The sequence below is a fragment of the Athene noctua genome, chromosome 6 (assembly GCF_965140245.1).
Source record: "Athene noctua chromosome 6, bAthNoc1.hap1.1, whole genome shotgun sequence".
Taxonomy (NCBI): domain Eukaryota; kingdom Metazoa; phylum Chordata; class Aves; order Strigiformes; family Strigidae; genus Athene; species Athene noctua.
Genome location: NC_134042.1, coordinates 36,840,405 through 36,862,183, shown reverse-complemented (window position 1 = coordinate 36,862,183; position 21,779 = coordinate 36,840,405). Strand labels below are relative to the sequence as shown.

General features: G+C 43.5%; 2 protein-coding genes, 1 long non-coding RNA gene and 1 other non-coding gene across 6 annotated transcripts in view; 2 read left to right on the top strand and 2 right to left on the bottom strand.

The window, feature by feature from the left end:
* TUNAR (transmembrane neural differentiation associated intracellular calcium regulator) overlaps positions 1-2,041 on the bottom strand; it is a 175,814-nt gene extending 173,773 nt beyond the window's left edge. For all 3 annotated transcript variants that reach the window (XM_074909261.1, XM_074909258.1, XM_074909259.1), the window contains exon 1: positions 1,611-2,041. The gene's annotated coding sequence lies outside the window, so the exon portion shown is untranslated. The remainder of the gene's footprint in view (positions 1-1,610) is intronic.
* A 6,777-nt stretch (positions 2,042-8,818) lies between these two features.
* GLRX5 (glutaredoxin 5) lies at positions 8,819-16,074 on the bottom strand. Its single transcript, XM_074908608.1, has 2 exons — positions 15,705-16,074; positions 8,819-10,238 (listed from the first exon to the last, which is right to left on the bottom strand). The coding sequence occupies exons 1-2, from the start codon at positions 16,015-16,017 to the stop codon at positions 10,060-10,062; spliced, it is 492 nt and encodes a 163-aa protein (XP_074764709.1). The 5' UTR covers positions 16,018-16,074; the 3' UTR covers positions 8,819-10,059.
* A 321-nt stretch (positions 16,075-16,395) lies between these two features.
* LOC141961609 (uncharacterized) lies at positions 16,396-21,549 on the top strand. Its single transcript, XR_012633803.1, has 2 exons — positions 16,396-17,486; positions 19,132-21,549. It is a non-coding gene; the product is annotated as an uncharacterized LOC141961609 (long non-coding RNA).
* On the top strand, positions 18,563-18,835 carry LOC141962239 (small Cajal body-specific RNA 13). The gene has a single exon (XR_012633898.1).
* Positions 21,550-21,779: the final 230 nt, after the last annotated feature.

The following is a 21,779-nucleotide window of genomic DNA, read 5'->3' as shown; positions in this document are numbered from 1 at the left end:
GTCTCAGAAGAGAGAGGTCTCCTAGGTTTGTGTCATTGTGCACTTTATTTTATCCAAGAGTTCAGTGCAAAATGGTCCCTAAAACAAAGTATGTAACTTACTCTCTGGTAGCTGATGAGACTCCCCTTTAATACATAGGAAGAACTTATCTTTCTGAGACAGAGATTGTGCAGGACCACGTTGATCAAGTTAAAGTCATGGCCAGAACCATCTCCTGCTCACAGCACACACTCCTGAGGCCTGAGCTGGAGTAACAGCCAACCCCAGCCCTGAAACTTGAGAATTCTTCAGCAGAGCAAGCTGAACCGTACCTCAAGTTCACATGAAAAGTGAAGGTATTTGAACAAGCTTGCTTCAGGCTACTTTATTTCTGTTATGCTCCTTCCTAAATTATTAGAATCATCTCCAGTATTTTCTTCTGGTTTCCTGCTGCTGACATACATAATTACTGCTGGACAACAGAGTTCCTCAACCTCTTCCCTACCCAGCTCCCTCCTCATGCTCTGCCAAACCATGCAGTAAACACACCCACAAACACCCCCCCCAAAGTGTCAGCTGAGCTTTAAATCATTTATTGTTTGCAAGTAGTGGAAAAAAAGCCATCAACCTCTGGCCGTTGAATTGCTGTTAATGATTTAGGAAGAGAGGAGATGAAATGCAGGACAACAGACATAATCCTCAAATCCTGATACCACTGGCCTTCTGCTGGGTCCACACCATGTGTGGTTTGGCCATCCTCCCCATGGATGACCCTCTCCTCACCAACCACTTTGCTGCTGCCAGCCATGCTCACTTCAGCCATGGAGAGCTGGGTGCAACAAACTCCAAACGACTTTGTAGCAGAATGGCAGCTTCACTTAACAAGGCCTTGTAAACCATTCAAATACCTGCAGGAAGCTTGCTCTCTGCCTCTGTGCCTGAATGTAGAAAGACCCAATTTTGGTAATACCCATTCAGATAGAAAACAACCTAGGTAGAAGACTTGGGGAATTGGAGCTGCTGATTTATATCACATATAAAACCCTGGTCACTGTCTGGTTACGCATGCAGAAACATTCAGAGACATAAGCCCTCCTGCAACTCTGGAAAAGACCTTTACAGAACTCTTCCATTAAATAAATATTCTGCAAATGCCCAGTCTGGTGACTTCGTGCTGTTACAGCCACCGCCAGGGCATCTGCTGACCCACTGCAGCTCCTGTTGTTCTTTTCTGGCCAGATCTGAAGCCTATGAACCCAGCCAGAGGATGCTTATAACACAGCAAATCAACAGAAAACAGCACCACGACTGTGGACCTCTTGCTCTGCTGAGACACCCCAGACTGCAGGAAACCCTGATTCCGCTTTGCTGCCTCAAATTTTCCCATCCTGAACCAGCTGCAGACCCGCGTGCTCACTGTGGCCCACCAGCACAGGAGGGAGGTGGGTGCCTCGTGCCCCGAGACACGGGGCGAGGGTGCCCCGGTGCTGTGCACCCCATTGGGTGCTTGTGGCACCTCTGCCCGGAACATCCCACACTTGCTCTACACCGGAGGCGAAATGGCATCGCACCCCACGCTTGGCCCTGCTCAAGTCCTCGCCATGGAGCAACAGAGCCGCCCTTGCGCTTACCTTTCCCAGACACGTGTGTCTTGGGGACAGGCCGCATCGGAGGATGGCAGAGGGAAGTTGGCAGGCAATAGGTCCCCGAGGAGACCCTGCGAGCGGGTGCGCTGCTCCCCACCCCTCGCAGCAGCACAGCGGGCACCCGGCAAACGCTTGGTTTTGGCACGGCGCTTCTCAGGCAGTTGCTCCGATGAGGGCAATGAGCTGTGAAGCTGCTCCCCGACTCGGCGTTACCATCTCGCCAGCCACGCAGTCCAAGGAAAAAACATCGCCTTCAAGCACTAACGTCATCTCCATCGAGTGCGTAGGGTTGTCTGTCTGGGAATGGCACTACATACCAGACCGGGGTACGCTCCGGGTTCGACACTGACACCTTCTTCTCCCAAAAGAAAACGAGGACCCCAAAGAATAATATGCAACACAGCTGGAAAACAGGGAGGACCGCATTGAAAGATGCTTCTGGGTCAGGGCTGTGCCGCTTCCCCGGTTCAACAGCACCATCTCCTGGGTGGCCTCGGCCACTCCGCCTGGCTGCCGGCACCTCACCCCCCCTTGAGCTCCCTCCCCAAGGAGACCCTCCGCAATCCTCCTCTGGAACCCCCGAAAATTTTTAGTTTATTTTCTTTCCTTTCAGACAGTACCAATCTTCTTGCGTCTGTTTCCTTTCACATATTTTTGCTTGTCTCTCATGGAGCATCACAGACAGATGAGTAAATACATGAAATACTGAAGAGTCCTAGATTCTGTATATTTTTAAAATCAGCAGTACAAGACATTCTTGAATACCAGCCCTAAAACTGATCTATTCCAAGCTGTGAAGGTTTGAATATGTACTCAGTCTCCATGGATCACATCCTTTTTGAAGTAATCACTGCTTCTCAGAGAATACCTAATTTTTCTTTAAGCAAAGAAAAACCCCAAAGAAAACATAACCTCAAACCAAAACTAAAAACCCCCCACCTAAATCTACCTGAGGAGCTGTTTAGATTTTAGACAAGCAAAATGGTGGATAAACCCAGGAACATTAGGTTTCATAGTATAACCATTCAGCGGGGAAATCTTGTCCGACAAGTAGTATTTCAAAGATAACTCATTGTAGTGTGTGTTCGAAAGCTCTAAAATGCTTGTTGAGATACCCCTGTAAAAGCATGTGTTTTTCACTCACTAGATCACAGGTTTAAGGCTAAAGGCTCTAAAACTTTATTCTTTCTATAGCTGCTATAGTAAAGCAACAAATCACATCCCTGTATTTCAGATTATATTAGTCTGCAGAATGAAGATTTGAGTGCCCTGCTTCACTGTTTTGAGACTAAATCATACACAAAATCCTTCAGGCTTTGAAGAATGTGCTTATATAACAATCAAAAATAAGTGTCATTCAATGATTTTTTTTTTTAATTCAACACCCCTCCAAAGCCCCTTTTAACTCAATTCAGTGTTAAATGCCAAGAAAATTCTACAGAAGCTCATCTTTAAAGATTCTAAGTAAGCTCCCTGTCTCCCTGTGCAAAGTTTACGTTAGAATGGACCACATATAACTACAAAACCACAGAAAAACATGCCATCATCTCAGTGTATGTGTAGGAGCAGTATCATTGCTTTTTATGTGTAACAGCTGCAACAACTGAAAAAAGAAAAAAAAAAAAAAAAAAAAAAAAGCGCAGCATTGTTCCTCTGTTGTTTGCCAGAATTAACCACTTTAATTGGTAAAGCTGTTTGAAAATTAACATTGCATTTGGACCTTGGATTCTTTTGGATTCTTGTAGAGTTCAAGACCCTTAGGGCAGGGAGGAGGGCGCGCAGCAAGCTCACTGCCCTGGACATCAGGAGAGCAGACTTTGGCCTCTTCATGAATCAGCTTGTCAGAGTAGCATGGGATAAAGCCCTGGAGGGAAGAGGGGCCCAAGACAGCTGGTTGATGTTCAGGGATCACCTCCTCCCAGCTCAGGAGCCGTGCATCCTGACAAAGAGAAAGTCAGGTAAGAGCGTCAGCAGTTCTGCATGGATGAACAAGGACCTCCTGGACAAACTCAAACACAAAAAGGAAACCTACAGAGAGGGTGGAAGCAAGGACAGGTAGTCTGGGAGGAATACAGAGAAACTGTCTGTGCAGCCAGGGATCAGGTTAGGTAAGATGAAGTCCTGACAGAATTAAATCTGGCCAGGGACATAAAAGACAACAAGAAAGGCTTCTGTAGGTATGTTGGTGTTAAAAGGCAGACTAGAGAAAGGAAGGAAGGAAACCAGAGACTTTGTTACCCAGGATATGGAGAAGGCTGAGGTACTTAACAAAATAGTGTAATTTCCTCCTGGAAATTACACTAGGGCACGTGGAAAATAAGGAGGTGATTGGTGACAGCCAACATGGCTTCACTAAGGGCAAGTCATGCCTGACAAACCTGGTGGCCTTCTACAATGCAGTGACAGCACTGGTGGATAAGGGAAGAGCAACTTATGTCATCTACGTGGATTTGTGCAAAGCTTCTGACACTGTCCCACATGACATCCTTGTCTCTAAACTGGAGAGACATGGATTTGATGGATGGACCACTTGGTGGATAAGGAATTGGCTTAGATGGACACATTCAAAGATTTGCTGTCGACAACTTGATGTCCAAGTGGAGAATCATGATAAGTGGCATTCCTCGGGGTTTGGTATTGTGAACAGCATTGTTTAACATCTTTGTGGGTGACATGGACAGTAGGATTGAGTGCACCCTCAGCAAATTTGCTTACGACACCACAGTGTGCAGTATGGTTGACACGCTGGAGGGAAGGGATGGCATCCAGAGCGACCTGGACAGGCTGGAGAGGTGGGCCTGCGCGAACCTCATGAAGTTCAACAAGGCCAAGTGCGAGGTCCTGCACATGGGTTGGGGCAATCCCAAGCACAAATACAGGCTGGGCGATGAGTGGATTGAGAGCAGCCCCGTGGAGAAGGACTTGCAAGTACTAGTGGATCAAAAACTGACTCTGAGCCAGCAATGTGTGCTCTCAGCCCAGAAAGCCAACCGTGTCCTGGCTGCATCAGGAGAAGTGTGACCAGCAGGTCAAGGGAGGGGATTGTCTCCCTCTGTTCCGCTCTTGTGAGACCCCACCTGCAGTGCTGTGTCCAGCTCTGGGGTCCCAAGAGCAAGAAAGACATGGAACTGCTTGAGCAGGTCCAGAGGCCACGAAATGATCTGGGGCTGAAGTACCTCCCTTATGAGGACACGCTGAGAGAGTTGGGGTTGTTCAGCCCAGAGAAGAGAAGGCTTCAGACAGACATTCTAGCAGCCTCCCAGTACTTAAAGGGGGCTACAGGAAAGATGGGGAGGGACTCTTTGTTGGGGAGTGTAGGGGAGAGTAGGATGAGGGGTAATGGTTTTAAACTGGAAGAGGGTAGATTCAGGGTAGATAGAAGGAAGAAATTCTTTACTCTGAGGGTAGTGAGACACTGGAATAGGTTGCCCAGAGAAGTTGTAGCTGTCCTCTCCCTGGCAGTGTTCCAGGCCAGTTTGGACGGGGCTTTGAGCAACCTGGGCTAGTGGAAGGTGTCCCTGCCCATGGCAGGGGGGTTGGAACTAGATGATCCCTTCCAACCCAAACCATTCTATGATTATGTCCTTACAAACCATCACCACCTGCATATACTTAAGGTAAACAAGTACTTTGGAATTTACAGCATGTATTTCAACAGCTAGAGAAAAGTTTCTAGTGACTCCCTTCATCTTCAAGGAAGTCTAGTTTGTTTATTTTCTCTGATTCCAAAGGTCTTAAAATATTAAAATCATCTGAGAGCGAAAGTCACCCTTAAAAGTTTTTCTTCTTGAGAAGGAAGCACAAGCCAGAAGCCAGCTGTCCTGCAAGCATTTTTGCTGTCTGATTAAGAAGTGATCTTCAAATCTTAACTCATGAATGCTTGTTGATTATATACAACACCATATGTTCCTCTCAACCACAACCTACAACTACCACGAATTTTATACAGTATGATGGTCTTTCTAACTAAAATCTCCTTTGCTCCTGGCCTACTGCCTTACTTCCAGGGAAAGAAGGCATGTGCAAGAAGCTGGATGATAAATTTACAAATCAGAATCTCTTCTCTCATTCCTAAATCAGTCAGGACATAGAAGATTATAATTCTGCTTTTGACACTTTTAGTACATCTTAAATCAGTTAAAGTCTGAACATAAAATGTGAGTTTGGCATATACCTTTCAAAAATAAAATTTAGAAATGTTGAAAATAAAACTTGAGTCCACTTAGTTACTTCAGTCCTATTCTTGTGTGTAACTAAAACCTGTTTTCCCTAAGAGATTATGTCAGGATAGGCGTCAAGTAGTTAAATCAGTCAGGAGTTTCTATAGCCATGATCAGCAGTGCTTTAAGACAGAACTACTCAATGAAACAAGCAGCTTCTCAACAGAAAAGTCAAAACCAAATAATGAACAACAGCCTCTCCCAGAGCAGTGTTTTAATCTGAACCCTTTGGGCCAAAAAGCAAACTCAACCCACCACCCAGTACTACTAACAATCTAAAACCTTCCAACTCTCTTTACCTTTCTTTCTTGTCTTTCCATCTTTGCTCACAGACCCTTTAACAGGTAATGCATATCTTGTAACTAATGAGTTCTTCCTTCTTACACAATCCTATAATATGGATATTGAAAAACCCTGTGTAAGAAGATCTAGTTTCTGCAGAAGGCACATGCAAATCAGATTAGACAGGGATTTATTGCTCACACTGCCAGCTCTGCTTTTTAATATTGGCCTTCTTAGATGCAGGCACCGACAGGGCCTTGATGGGATTGTTGGTGCTAGCTCAGGAGAGATTTTCCTTGCTACGATTCTTCAATTTCGTGTTCCCACACCTGACTCTTTTCCATGTGCTTTGTTAGCATTAGCATCCTGGAAAAATCCTGCCAAAGATTTCTAGCCCACTTTTTAAAGATAATCACAGAACTCGGTCAGAACATGAAAATAAGCCTCCATGTCAGACTCAAATAAAGGCACTTGAAACATTTCAGGGCATTTAATCTGTATAAACGTGGTTTTTTTTTTCAGAGTAGACAAGCAATTAAGAATATTGATCACATTCAAACATTTGCTAGCAAAATTAAGGCAAGGAAAGGGTCATTAAGGCTGAGAAACACACTTACCATGTAACCCATTAAGATGTCATTAGTATTCTGGAGCTGGCAGCACTGTACAACAAACCTTGATCTGTAGAAGCCCTGCAGGTGACAATGCTCATGCATAGCTCTGATGCCTGCCTTATTCTTAGCCGTGCCCAAACCCAAGACCAGGCAGTTTTGCTTCTTTCTTCACCGAAGATGGCAAGGGCAGCTCCCCATCTTTGCTTTTGGCTATCCTCAGCAACTCCAGCCAGCCTTCCCAAGCCATGTTCCTGAGCACAATTATAGTGCAGTAATTACAAGCAGCAGTGCCAGTGTTTTTTCCTCATCATTCCCCTCTCCTCCTGTGACAAGCTGCTCCTCCTGGGGGAAAAAAAAGTAACCCCTTCCCCCTGAGAACCCTTGGCATCCTCCCAGCCAGGGTCTCCTCATAGATCTTTCCAGTGAGCACCAGCTCCCCACTACTAGCTCAGCACGTCCACCAATTATCACTCCAGACTCCAATATTATCAGTTGCCTTCCCTCATTGCGAAAGGCCTCGAGTAGAGCAGATGTATATCTCTCATCAATGATAGGCATGATTTTTTCTCAATAAAATCAGCTCATTTGCAGGAGCATCCTTCTTGAACTTGGAAGCACATGCTGCCTTTTGCCTCTAGTTTAAGGGACAGCAAAAGCTGACAAGAAGAGTGCAGAATACTGCCCATCTTCTAAAACAATCAACCCAAGAACTAGTTTCTCAGGGAAAACACTCTTAGTCAGCTCACAAAATAAGCCTCTTTGTGAGCATCTTTTTCAATTTAAGTATCTAGATGGTGATTTTTCTGTTGTAGTTGGATTAACATGAATATTTATATAGATGTAATATGCAAAACAACTGCTCACACACACAAAGCCTGGAAAGATGTGACTGGTATGGGACTGCAAACAGAAGTCACACTTTATATTCCCACTCTTGTGGCTCTGTGAACCACACTTCATGGTACCACTGCTGCTTTTACTTGCTCAATCACAACGTACATTTCAATCAGGCAAAGGACTGCTATAAAAACTACAATCTATGTTATGCAAAATTTTAACCAAATAATTAAAAACTAATAAGTCTAAGGAGAATGAAGTTGAGAACACAGAAAAACTTTCAGAATTTTAGTAAATGTAGGAACTCATGCTGGGAGAAAAATTTTGCTTAGAGGAGAAAGATGACTTCACATACTGAAGTTACCTTTATGTTAAACTACAAGCAGATGGTACTGAAAAATATTCAGCTATCATAGAATAGTATAGAACTCAATGAAACAGCAGATTTGGGCTTTTATTTTTTAATAGATTTATTTAGTAGTCAGACTAAGAGTTAACCACCGAAGCAGAAAATAATTTAATCTTGTTACCTTAGTCTTTGTTTACTGTGTACATCCCTTTTAGTAGGTCTTCTGACACAAAAACCCAAAGACTTCTGAATTCCATTTTTCTAAAAATCATTTTACATTCAGAATAGCAAAAACTACTTGTGAAAGATTAGCCATAAGAAAGCTTATTTAATTTGAATTCAAAGAGAGGTAACACTGAAATACTTGTAACTAACCTTCATCTATACCTAAAGTGCTGCATTTCATGAATGGGATATGGTAAATGACCAAAGAAGTCTTGCACTTGTATCTCTGTGCCTAACAGCCACAAGTGACTGCCTCAGAGCAAAACTTACTCATACTCAGTGGTCATTCAGTCACCTCTGCTGGTGCTGGGCAACTGTCATGAACACGTGAACACACAGAGAACCTACACACTGTAATTAATCTTGGTGATGCTGACTGCATTAAAACCATACAGTAACCAGTTTGGCAAATTCTGTGAAGAACGTACCATTATAGTTTCTCCACTGGACAGCTTGCTCAAGTGGCCAGGAGAGCTTTAGAACTGGAACTTGCATCAAATCTCTCATCTACAAGTTCCAGTCCTGATTTCCTCTTCACTGACCAGTCATAATGTATCCTTTCTCTAGAACACATTTTCTATCCTATGCAGTGGAAAACATTTTAGGTTTCAAATCAAAAGTAGTATCAGTTTCATTAGTGATTTAAAATTAAAAGGAACTACCGCAGACAATCAACATAAAATATAGTTTATTTCCAATCATTTGCCTAAATCACATGCAAACTGATTTATATTAATAAAAGTAAACTACAGTTAGAAACAGCTTGGTTAGTTTTTAACCTTAGCAGTACTACTGTACAGCTGAAGCTACACTAGTTAACATAATTTGTTTTCACTTAGGGAACATGCTTAAATAGCTACTGAAGCCTTCAGAGACTTTCCACAAAGAAGCATTTATCTATTCAGTAGCCTTGCTGCTGCACTCATCTTATCTACATGAAACATGTCATCTGTTAATTCCATGTTTGAAGACCATATTCTTCAGAGCACAGCAGTCAGGAGAAAATAATTGGAAATACAACAAATATAAAAAGATAACTTGGTAACTAAAGATTAATACAAGATTACAGTAGTAACTGAAGTATTCTCCCGTACTATTTCAAGCTAGAATACTGAAGCCTTAAACAATTCCCACATTTTAGCACTGACACAGAACTGCAATACACAAAGTATATAAGCAGGGGAAAAACTGCTTTGCGAGAGGTAGAAAAGGTTTTATAAAATCTTTAGGCACAATTCTTAGCAATCTTTTAAAAGCCATCAGAAAGTTACAAAGTAATGATGACCATTATACATGTATTTGTACAAGTTTGTTTATTTTACCCTTTGGAATAAAAGTATATTTCATGCACTCTCATATAATCTTTTTTCTCCCCTATTGTTTGAAGACTATTTTTCTCCTATATCATATGTGATTACAGAAGTTTTACAGGGTCTCAGGAAGTCTTATCACAAGGAGTTATACAGAAAAACTGATACACTACTACTAAACACTTTTTCAAGAAGAGCAAGGGAATGCAAACACTGTCTGTGTAGGTTTGTGTATCAAAGAACAGAGAAACACACACACAAAATCCATAAAAATATTATTAGTTCTTTTGGTTTACTCCTACCTCAATTCAGAATAGACTGCTTTTAGAAGTGAACTTTTTCTTTTTTTAAACACAAATTTCCACAAATGTATGCTTTACAGTGCAGTGGTTATACTCAAATTTTCACAATATCCTTAAGTCAAAATACCAATATCACTACATTTACCATGAGCTAACAGATATTCACAGATAAATCTTAGTGTCAGTTCAAAAAGATGCCTTCTTTGAGCTAAAGTATGTAAGGCTTTACTGGTAATAAGTTCTTATCGAAGATCTGCTTTATTCCCATGACAACAATTTTTTTTTTTTTCTCATTTTACTTTTTGTCTTGGTCTTTTTCTGCATCCAGAAGTGCTGAACGGATTCCTAGCTTCTTCAGCTCTTCTACAAGATCTCCATTCTGATGCATCTGGAGGAGTATATCACAGCCACCAACAAATTCACCATTGAGGTATACTTGTGGGATGGTAGGCCAGTTAGAATAGTTTTTTATTCCTGCATAAGAAAAAAAAATAGTATTAAAAAAAGTATTAAAGGTTTCCCCCTCTACAAATAGTATGGTATTTTAAACAGAATACATTGTTGCCACCTGACAGCACTACTGACATTTTCCTTTCCTTCCCACTGAGGCAAAAATTTATATAGATAACAGGAACACTATCAGAAAAACTAGGTTAAAGTTAGGTTTGGTTCTCACTCCAACTCAAAGATATGGGTTGAAAGATACAGAGTCAGCTCCTATACAGACTTCAAACAGAAGCTGGGAAAATGTAGCGTCTCTTTTCCCTCCAAGGAAACAAACAAATTTGATTTTTCAATCAATTAAAGAAATGAGAAATATTGAAAAATATTAAGAACTGTTTACATTGTTATCCTTTATATTTCCCAAAGGGACTTTCAAGTGTTTTATGTTCTTACTGAATTCATATGGTTATACTTACTACTGTAATTTCAATTGCAAGATACATTCACCCCTCTAGAAGCCTTACGAATTTCAAATTGCTTTATCTTTCATTGCCAGACCTTACAGCCCATGGGAGGGGCACAAAGGCTGAACTCTCTTTAAAAGTACTCATTAAATGGAACAGAGCTCGAGACACAATTATGAAGTATAGAATTAAAGTTTAAAACTATACTTCGCAGAAGACAAATGTAAGACCATCCAAAAATATTAACTCATCAGCTGATACTGAATGCCAACTTGCACTTTAAGACATCACACAAGTTTATACAGAAGAATGATTATATCTGTTTTGCCATTTTTTAAATGACCCTTCACACAAAGCCATTATTTCTGTAGCAGAGGAAATAATTAAATTCTACACTGGCGTGGCTCTTATACCAAGTCCACCAGGACTTGCTTAGATACCAAGTTTTGAATTCAACATTTTTTATACATCTTCAATATGCAATGCCTGGAATTTTTCTACCAAAGGCATGAAAGCCCATATAGCAAATTTAAGACTACAGACAAGAGAGGTGTCTTTTCAGATCATTAGAGCCCATTCACCCTGGAAGTCAACCCTCTAAACAAGCACCTGCAAGCTTTAGTATAGACTGTCAAAGTACTAACAGTAAATATTAGCCCTGTATAGCAGAAAACACGAGGGAATTTGCTTTCCCTTTAGAAAACATTTTAACCTCTAAAGACTGTAAAGGTAAAACCCAAAATATCTGAGGTAAAAAAATAACCATATAAGCAAACTATGCTTGCTTTATTAGAACTTAAACTATTTTAAAATAAATATGTATAAGTGCATAAATACACAATGGGATTATGATTTTAATGCACAAAAGATGAAATAGAGCTTATAATTCCCCTTAGTCAAATAAGTGTGTTTTAAAAATCCATTAAAATAATAGGAATTAGAAAAAAATTTTGTTGTTAAAAAAAAAAAGTGTTGCTAACTATGAAGTACAACATCAGCTAGGAGATTTTATTTTTACTTCAGATTTTATACATGGACAACCAATGCTTCAGAAGTCTAAACCAGCAAGTTTAGCATATAAACCAAGGCCAAAGGGAACCCATAACCATTTAACCTAATCTCTAGCACGTGTAACTTCTTCCTTAGTATTTAATTAAAACCTTGATACAGTTTGCAGAAGTTATAAGCTTTGATGTCAATTTATGTTCAGCAGCACTTTTCTTAAACACTCCTTGGCCTTTGAGCACTCGGACACTCGGAAGTGCTCAAACTGTCCTAAAAATCTTTCAGTTGCAATGAAAAATTCAAGTGCTAATATTAAGACATGTTTAAGGATAGCCCTACTTGAAGAAGCCACTACAGATACAAACCGGTTTGGTTTTGTTAAGATATTGTAATGCTAAACATGAATTGAGAACCAAGGGCTCTGCATAAACCTACTCTAATAAGCATTCCAGGGTAATATTTACACCAATTATTCTTTCACTGAAATATTTTCTTCAAGGACCCAACTGCAATTACATACAAGCACTTAGAGTAGTTGTGACTCAAGCACCTCTACAACTTCAAATAAAAATATAAATACAGTCAAGCTGAGTTGCTCTGTGTGCTGCATTTCACATACTGGACAAGATGCTTTAAACGCCTTTGTGCCAGGGCTCAAACAGATTACAAACTGAACACCTCCTGAACTGGCTAACCAACTTTTAACTTAGTAGAGCAGTTATGATACTATTTCAGTAGTGTTAAAGCAAATTAGCCCGGTCTATGCTTGCTGCACTTGGGATGCACTTCTGTGATCGGCAGCACAGACACCCCAAAGGATCTCCTTCCTGCTCCCCGCACATCAACACTTCCCACTGCACGGCAGAAGCTGCAGACTCTGCTTTGAAGCACTGTTTGCTTTGTAAAACCACACTCCGCAGATCAGGTTTACAGTTTGACAGCTGAGCTAGCACGTTTTAAGGTGCCTGTAACACCAAAATCGGTGCAAACTGCTACTGAAAGGGGTACCTAGCGCACTCCCACCCCATTTCCCGAAGTCTAGTTACCAATTCTCAGCCTCTCTCTTGCCAGGATTAGCAAATTAGCATTTGATGGGCCACATCAAAGAACTGACTCAAGCAACCACTCTCACTCCTACCACACTTTCTCCAGGAAAAGCAACATATTTTCATAGAGATCGTTAGTCCTGGTGCAAGCACGATTGAGGGAAAGCTAGCCCAAGTGGAGGAGGAACGATCAAGACTACCCTCTCGACAGCATCCCATATATAAGTAATGTAAAGCAGCAGTGAAAATACTCTGAGTGTTAACTACCACAACAGTTTAAACCATCACTTTTCCGGTATGCAGTCCCAAGCTTCTCTGCCACATTACTGGCCTGGACCAGCCTAATGCTGGGCATCAGCTGAGAGCAGGACCACTTGTGGTACAGCCAACTTAGAGAAACTTGAATAGCCGTGGAACCAGTCCAAGAGAGAGTGCTGAGGTCTCTTAAGCAAGCTTTAATAACAAAGGATCTGGGTCAGGGAAGCATATCTTCAAGCTCAAGTTCGGATAAATCACACAAAGTACCAATAACTATTTATTTTCACAGATCTGAACATGCTTTTAGGTGAAGAAGCAAGCAGGAGAGTTGTTCTGGTTTTACAGCTTGCCATATTTCAGTGCAGGGCAAGTTTCAACAGTTGAACAACCTGAAAATAAGGTGTTTCAGTAGATACAGGAAAGCAACCATCACTTCAAACATGCCTGAACCACCATCTCTGCAAACAGCCATCTCTTACTACAGATGGTGTAAGCGCACATATATACAAACATTTATGTTCAGCTGAATACAAAACTGGTGACCAGCTCACATACAGTAATATCCTTGCAGATCAATCTTCAGTTGAGCAGATGTATTAGATATTTTCACAGCTAAAGGCTCAGCATACCCTCAACTAACCCCACATGCATGCAGTGCAGATTATGTTCACATAGAGAGCTTAGGAAAGCATCACACACTGCATATCTAACTTTTCAGCACCTGAGAGCAGCTCCCAGGAGACTAAGAGGCAGCCACTGCTGAATCACGCTTGGCAACTTGCAGAGCTACAGCTTCCAGCAACCCTGCCCTCTCTGTCAGACTGCTACCCACAGAAGCAGGCACATACTGGCTTTTTAGGATGCAGTAGGTAATACAGTTGAAGCAACTGACAGCCTGCTGGCCTTGAAAGCAGCCATGTCATTCCCCAACTCTTCACTTCAAGACTGGCTTTGGCACTCACCTCACAGTACAACAAGCTAGTTTAACTTGCACATCCAGTGATCAAGTAAAAAAAAAAAAAAAAAAAAAAAATCGAGCTAGCTCTCCATGCCGTCAGACAAGTGCCAAAGCTGGTGCATGGAAGGGAACAGAACAACTTCTTTAAGCACCTGAGAACCAGCTGAATATTGTGCAAGTGTAAACTCTGTTACTGCATTCAGCTCAGCTTAGCCAAACAGAACTATTAACTTCAATTTAAAGCTCAGGTAGCCAGGAAAGAAATAACCTCTCGGATCACCAAGCACAAGCCAGAGTTCACATGGAGGAAACAGTTGTGCTCAGAAGGAAGATGTTACACAAGAATAAAATATTATATATTCACATATTCATATATTCAGAGATTGTAAGTGACAAACGCGTTGCCTGTTGAAGGGCTCACAAAAGCCCTCTCAACCAAAAGTGAAACACTGACGGTTTGGTTTCGAGGTTTTTGTTTCTTCTTTTTTAAAAGTTTGCTCTAGTAAATGGTAAGATTATTCAAAATAGGTATGTAAATTAAGTTTAGAAAACTACCATGATTTGCTCACCTGCCAAAGGTAGTATTTACTTGAACAAAACCCAACATTCATTAACAAAGAATGTCATCACAACCAAATTCCATATTTAAGTTTTTACACCGTACCTACTGCTACACCTGTGAACTGAAAAGCAAGCAAGAATCGGAAAAATCTGCCTTTTGGCTAAAAGCTAATGAAAAACTGAATTAGTCAGATGACATTGAAAACACAGAAGAAAGTCACTTGGTATGTGCCAGCATGTGGCTTTAAAGCACATTTTAGTGTATTCCAGACAAGAACTGTTAATGCCATGCACCTTCACAACGAATTAATATGTACTTTTGTCTTTTTGTTTTAAAACTTTCTCAAATAACCACGTAACACCTTAACAGTCAGCGACATGCATCAAAGAGGGGAAAAAAGAAAAGCATTATGAGAACAGAGTACTAGCTTTCTACAATTGGTAAAAAACCTTATACAGAGTAGTTCCTACCACTTGAGCAGTAACGGTGAAACTATTACAAAATATTTATTGTGCAAGTGATTAGCATAGTTTTGTACTTTATCAAGAGAGCGCCAGCAGACAGTGCCAGCAGGGAATGCAGTGGTACAAGTCCAAGCCATTAAGTTTCACCATACTGTTCACAGAGAACAAAAATATCTGACTAGATAGTGAAGTATCTTAGGGGTCTTTTAATGCAGCTTTGCATCAATTAATTAGGTAAGGCAGCATGGCATAAAAAGCCCGATCTCCAGGAATTACCCCGTAAGCACGACTGTCTTCTGCAGATAACTAAAACACTCTCAGACACTGTCAGGGTTGGACACAGTACGGGCTTACAGAAACCAAACGGGGACGTCCAGGCAAAGTAACCTCAATAGCTCATCTCTGTGATACACTTCAAATCCCCCAAACTCCGGGCTGTAGGCCTGCTTATAAACCAAACCAAACACCCGAGAGAGCGAGCAAAGGCGAGTTACACCTGTGAGAAGCGGGCAGGGCAACCCCGACCTTCCAGCAGGGTCACGCACGCCGGAGCCTCCCGAGGGTCTTCCCTACCGGGAAACCGGTACCTCGGGGCTCTGGCTCTGCGCCGGAACAGCGGCGTTTCACAAGGGGAAGCCCTGGACCGGCTCGGGCTCTGTGCAAGCCCCAGCCGCGGGCGAGGCGGCGCCCAAAGGTGAACCCCGGCAACAGCCGCGCCCGGCCCCGGCCCGCCGCTGACCTTGGCGGAGGTCGGGGTCCTGCAGGACGTCGTGGGCGCGGTAGTCCTCCACGCCGTGCAGGCGCAGGATCTGCACGACGGCGTTGCTGAAGCCGCAGAGCGGCTGCGCTGGGCTGCCCTTCATGAACACCACCACCGGGTGCTCCCGCACCAGCCGCTCCACAGCCTCCCGCGACCCCGAACCGCTGCCGCCGCCGCCCTGGGCCCCGCCGCCCTCGGCGTCCCCGGTGGTCGCCTGGCTCAGCGGCCGCACGGCCCGGCCCCGCACGGCGGCGGCACCCAACCGCCAGGCCGCGCACACCACCCGGCTCATGCTGCCCCGGCCGCCCACCCCCGATCACTGCCGGGCCCCCCCGCACTCCGCCGGCCCCGAGGCAGCGCCGGCCGCCTATTGGTGGAGAGCAGGAAAGGTCGCAGGGGAGCGTCTCCTCCACATAGGCGTAGTCATCTGCCAATCATCATCAACAGCCAGTAATGTGAAGATACAACAAGCCTTGTCCCACCCAGCAACCCTGAGGCTTTCCTATTTGCGGAGGGAACGGGGCCGCTGCAGTTGCATTGGGAAGGGCACCTGTCAATCTACTACGATTTGGTTAATCCCCGCCCACTCCGCGGAAGCGATTGGTCAGGCTTCCCCGGGGCAGCTCGTTCCTCGGAAGCCCCGGGGGCGCGTGATTAGCGTGTAGCTTCTTCCGCTTCCGGGTGGCGTGGGGCGCTGGCGAGGGCTGGGTGTGCTGCTCTTCCTCGCCCTGCCGCGGGGCGCGGAGCCGCCCGCCTCCCCCATGTTTCCACCGTCGGTTCCGTGGGGTGGCCGGGGCGCAGGCCTAGCGGCGCGGCGACGAAGGGAGGGCAGCACGGCAGGGAGACCGGCTGGGCGGCCGCCTCCGTGCTCAGCCGCTCCCTTCGGACCGGGCGTGCGGGCAGGGGCCGTTCGCGGCGCCGTGAGGGTGGCGCGGGGCGGGGGGAGCTGGGGTGGAGCCGGAGGATGTGCCGACGGGCAGCTGCCCCCGGCGTGGGGTTCGGGTTCAATCCCGACGGCCCTTTGGTGGTGCAGGTTGGGGTAGGGCGCCCTGGGGCTGGGGGGCGAGCTGGGAGTCACAGCCCTATTAACGGCTAAATGAAATCCGGGAGAACGGGGCTACGGAGGGGCAGGCCGCCTCGGTGGATCGGCTGCCTGTGCTGAGTGAAGCCCTGCGGTGGTGAAGCGTGTTCAGGTGCGCGAGTTGCAGCGGTGGACAGTGGAAGTGTGTTCTCAAAAGAGCAGCGCTGTTGAGTCGGCGCCTTTTGTCACCGGAGGCAGCGGAGGCGTTGTGTGGGCAGCCGACAAAGCGCCGGATAGGCCTGTCTCCGTGGTAGCTTTGGCGGTAGCTATTTGACTGTATTCACTTGCTGGGTTTTGTTTGAGTTTTAATGGAATGAAGCAGGCGGTTTATATCACGGAGAAACTGGCAGTTCTTCTGCATGCTTTTGCTGGGAGAGGAGACCCGAGTCACCGGTAGCTTTGCACAGCTTAGTCTGTCACTGGAAGAGCTGCCGGGGGTGGCAGCAAGATGAAGAGGTGGGAGCGAGATGGGGCTGGCTGCCGGCCTGTGCGGGGGGCTGGGTCAGCTGGTGCTGGAAGACGCGCGGAGCTGCCCGGTATCAGCCAGGGAAGCGCGGAATTTGGAACGTGTTCTGCAAGCGGCCGTGTGCCCAGCCAGCTTTGAGCTCCTGGGCAGACGCCGGTTTCTTTCCAAGAACTTGGAGCAGAGCATGGAGGTCTACAGCGGCCGGGTCCATCCTGTAAGTAGAAGAAAATGTTGAAAAGTTTTCCTCTGTACTAAACCAGTCTCTCACAAATAACAAATCAAAGTGAAAATCTGAGTATTATTGCAGCTCTAGCATCTGGACTTTTGGTATATTAAAGGCCATTTGTATTAGTTGCATCTTTAGGGAAAAGTATTTTTTTCCACCGAGTTCCATTCACGTGAGAGCTTTACAAACACCACCAGCTCATCTTCAGCATTCAGAAGACTATTCGCTACTTCCTTATTTTTGTGGAATGCAGCTGATGCTTGAGTGACAGCTTGGTTTTCATTTTCTGTGAAACAACCTTCAGGCGTCACTTCTGTTGCTTTTTACTTAAATTAGAACACGTTCCAAAGCCAATTGTGGTAAACTTACCGTTTGTCATCCTATGTGAATAGCTTATGAATAAAAAAGTGTTGCTGCAGTGTTTGAAAGTATGTATATTTATGAAGAAATACTTTTTATTATGAATCTTAAGGCAAAGTTTGCATACTGTATTGTTGATGAACATTGTGCATTTTGTGTGTCAGTATGTTTTGTTTCAACAGAACACGAAGCCAAGCATAGTCATGCTGATCAAGACACATAAAAGTTACTGCTTTCTGTGTTTTCTGTGTCGTGATTAACATGGTGGAAAAAAAAAATAGTATCCAGTTCATGATAGATAAAACCAGTAAATTCTGCAAAGCAAAAATACGTGTTTCTATTTGTTGAACTGGTACAAGCTTAACAAGTGTTAAGTGTAATAGCCCAAGTGGTGTATGTAGTTTGTCATTTTAATCTATCAGAAAGACTCCTGCCAGTTTAAGATCCTGGGGAGTCAGAGGAGAATTAAATGAACATTGAATAAAAAGAAAGATCTTTCTGAAAGGCAACTAAATGATGTCTTTCAAAAAATTGTTGGGCTATGAATGGAACTCTGTATTTGCCTTCCTAAATTCCATTCTAGTTGTTTCTACTACAAGGGGATTAGAAATTGTAAGTGAAATAAGAGCATCAACCTGAAGTGTAATAAACCCTTGTGAGGATATGCTCTTTCCAGAATAACATAACCACAGTTGTAGTTTAATCCTCTGTAGTCCAAGAGATGCCCTTGGTTGGTAGTACTCTGGGCATACCAGGCTTGCAGAGAGAGCAGCTGTGTGAGGAAGCCGAGGCATGCCTGTAAGAGTTGCAGCAGCAACATGCGCAATATTCCTCTAACAGTTACAATTCTGTTGTCACGGAGATAATGACTTATCCCATGTCATTATTGATCTATCAACAGTAAGAGCAATTTTGCAGTCTGATATTGTTTAGCAAATAGAGTAACATCTGCTGAACACTGTAAAACTGCTATACATGTTAGCTTCTCTGAAGTCTATGTATTGGGTTAAATGAAAGTACCTGAATTTGTAGTTATTCACTGTAGTTTTCTGAGATAATGATATTATCTCTTAATTAGGCTTAACAGAATGCTTTTTAATAAAATCATTAGTATGGCCAGTTGCTGTTGGATTATGCAATACGCAGCGCGGTGAATAAACACTTTTCCCTACTGGTAAGACTTAGAAAAATCAGTCCATATACACTCTAGAAACAGACTTGTTATGTGGTCTAGTCTTCTATCAGTCTAAGTGAAACTTCTTGTATTTTCCAGATAATGATTTAAATCATCTGTTCAGAAGAAATATTAATGGGACTCCCATAAGACTCCTGACATTTTGCTGATGTTCCTGATAGAAGACCTATCACCTCATTTTGAAATCAGTAATAAAAGCGCCACTATTCAAACTGCAGGGCTTAAGTGTGAACAGTCACAAATGAGGTTACTTTCAGGCATTCTGCTGCTGCACAGAATTACTAGTTATGAATCCGTGGTTTGAGGTCCTTATACAGTGCACAAGAAGGTAGATACCTAAGAACAATACTGTCAACAGAAAGTTTTTTATTTGTTTGGCTTTTAAAAAGGGGAGGGCTAAATTAGCTAGTGAGAAAGATGAGAAGAAAAAGTCTCATTCCACTTTATCGTAACAGGACACCTCTTCGTGTCCAAGTCAGATATCTGTCTGTCTTTCTGACTTGCAATAGTGCCTGGAAATGAAGTCCCTTGTTGTGCCTTAACAATTGAGCTCTGCTTAGGTGGTTTTATTGTTATCTTGAAGCTTTTTAGTAGGATGACTTGAGCTCCAGCCGTTCTGCATGCTAGGTAAATAATTTTAGCATACCATCAAAGCAACATCTGGCAGTGCCAGCATATCCTCAGTTTTGAGAGTATTAAGACTGCTTAAAATATACCTACAGTTCTGGATTGCACAGTTGAAGTTTGTGTGGGATGCCTAAATTGTAAACACTGAAGAAATGTTTGTGAAAAGTTTCTGGTTGTTTTGACAATGTGCTAGTTTGAAAAAGTTGCGCAACAAGCAGCAGAAATGTGGAAGTGCTATGGGAGTTTTACTGGTATAGAAACTCAGGCCCCATGGAAAATTGACATTTTGCAATCTGAACTGTATCTAACTTCCTGTTTTGGATCTAATCTGGAGACCTGTAAGCAAGCTTGTTTCTGATTAAATAATATTTATGGATTTATAGCACATTTCCAGGAGGGTGCTTGTGCTAGCTTTAAAATTCAACTGTCCATTTCATTTAATGACCGAGGCAGAGAATACGTACAAAATTACCTAAGTCAGTTTAACTGATGGGTGATCTCCATGATCTAAGGCAGGGTTTTGACTTAGGTTGTGTAAGGATGCCTTTGGCAGATAGAGGTCCTGCTAATAATCAAAGGAGAAACGTCTGAGCCCCACATGTAACAAATAGAATGGAAGATCATGTTCAGGCTTCAATGCTGACCTTTAAACAAGACACTTCTAGACTTCAAGCTTGTTTCTTAATGCCACTGATCTCAATATATGTCTCTTTGTAGTAACACGCTGTGGATTGTGAAGCTGCCCTGGAGCAAGGCTCTGTAGTATGACCTTTGTAATAGAGGAGTAGAATTATTCTTTGGGATAAGCAAGCTTATTGCAGCCATTCTGCCTGCTCAGAGTCTGTTAGGCCCTTGTTCCTTACTTGCAGATGGTAGTGGTGCTTGAGTCTTTCAGTGCTGCAGAGGAAGTCTAATTGTATATACACCTAATTTATATGCAGAGCTGAGAAATGTTACCTCCCATGAGAACGCCTCTTTCCTCTTTTCACCCATGAGATATGAACGCCATGATCCTTCATGGGCCTGAAGAAAGACTGGGCAAACTCAAGAAAGTAAAATTGATCTGCTGGATACAAAGATACTGTTACTGGATCAAGTGTTGAGGAGTAGGAAGCTCGGGAGTGGGATTATAGCTATATGCATGTCCTGCTCTTTGCTTCCTCTGTTTTCTGACCAGTGTTGCAGAAACAGGGTCCTGGGCTCTGAGTTTCTGATTTAACTTGGTGTGGTAATTCGTACAAATTGTAATTTACTTAAAATGCTGGAACTGTCGTGCCCGTGGGAGGCCCCCGGTGCCCGTACGGAGGACTCCTGTGCCGCCGGTGAGTTCCCCCGCCGTGCTGCGGGTGCAGCGGGGGTGACCGGCCGCTCCCGGGCCTTCGGGAGGGGCCCGGTGCCGCCGGGCCGCCAAAGCGCCCGCGGGCGGGTACTTCGTGTCCGCCAGGGGCCGCTGCCCGCCCCGCCTTGGGCGCCTGGCTGAGATGGCGGGCTCGGGGCACGGGCAGCTCCCGGCCGCCGGGAGCGGCCACCTCTGCTCTTGTTCAGCGCTCTTGAATTCCCTTACCCCTTCTGTAGAAGCTTAAAAAAAAAATGAAGGTAATTTTCTGTGTAGTTTTGAGAAGTGCAGTTCGTGTGACAAAAGCTTTTCTCAGCACTGGCCATTTGATCTCTGTGGCAGAAGATGGACAGTACCAACTGTGAGTTTCTAATGTATGAGATATTCAAGTAAAAATTCAAGAGTTTTGCACGCATCACTGTATTTGTAAAGTAGATGGAATTTTTATGGGTAATCTTAATTAAAATTTTTATTAAATCCTAGTATCTTTAAACTTGGTACTGCAGTATTTCAATAAAGATTATCTTTTTTCATCATGCACCCTTTACTGTTTCAGGTTTTTTTTCTAGGAATGTGTGTACACATTTTAACACATTTTTAAGTTTTCATAATATTCCTTTGAAAAGGAGCTATAGTCTAGCCAGTGCTACAACCCTAAATCACATGAATTATTGTTGCTTAATCTTTAATTGACAAATCTGTATTAAAGTAATTCTGGGCAGCCTGGAAGCTTTTTGTTAAAACATTAGTCTTCAGCTGCTAG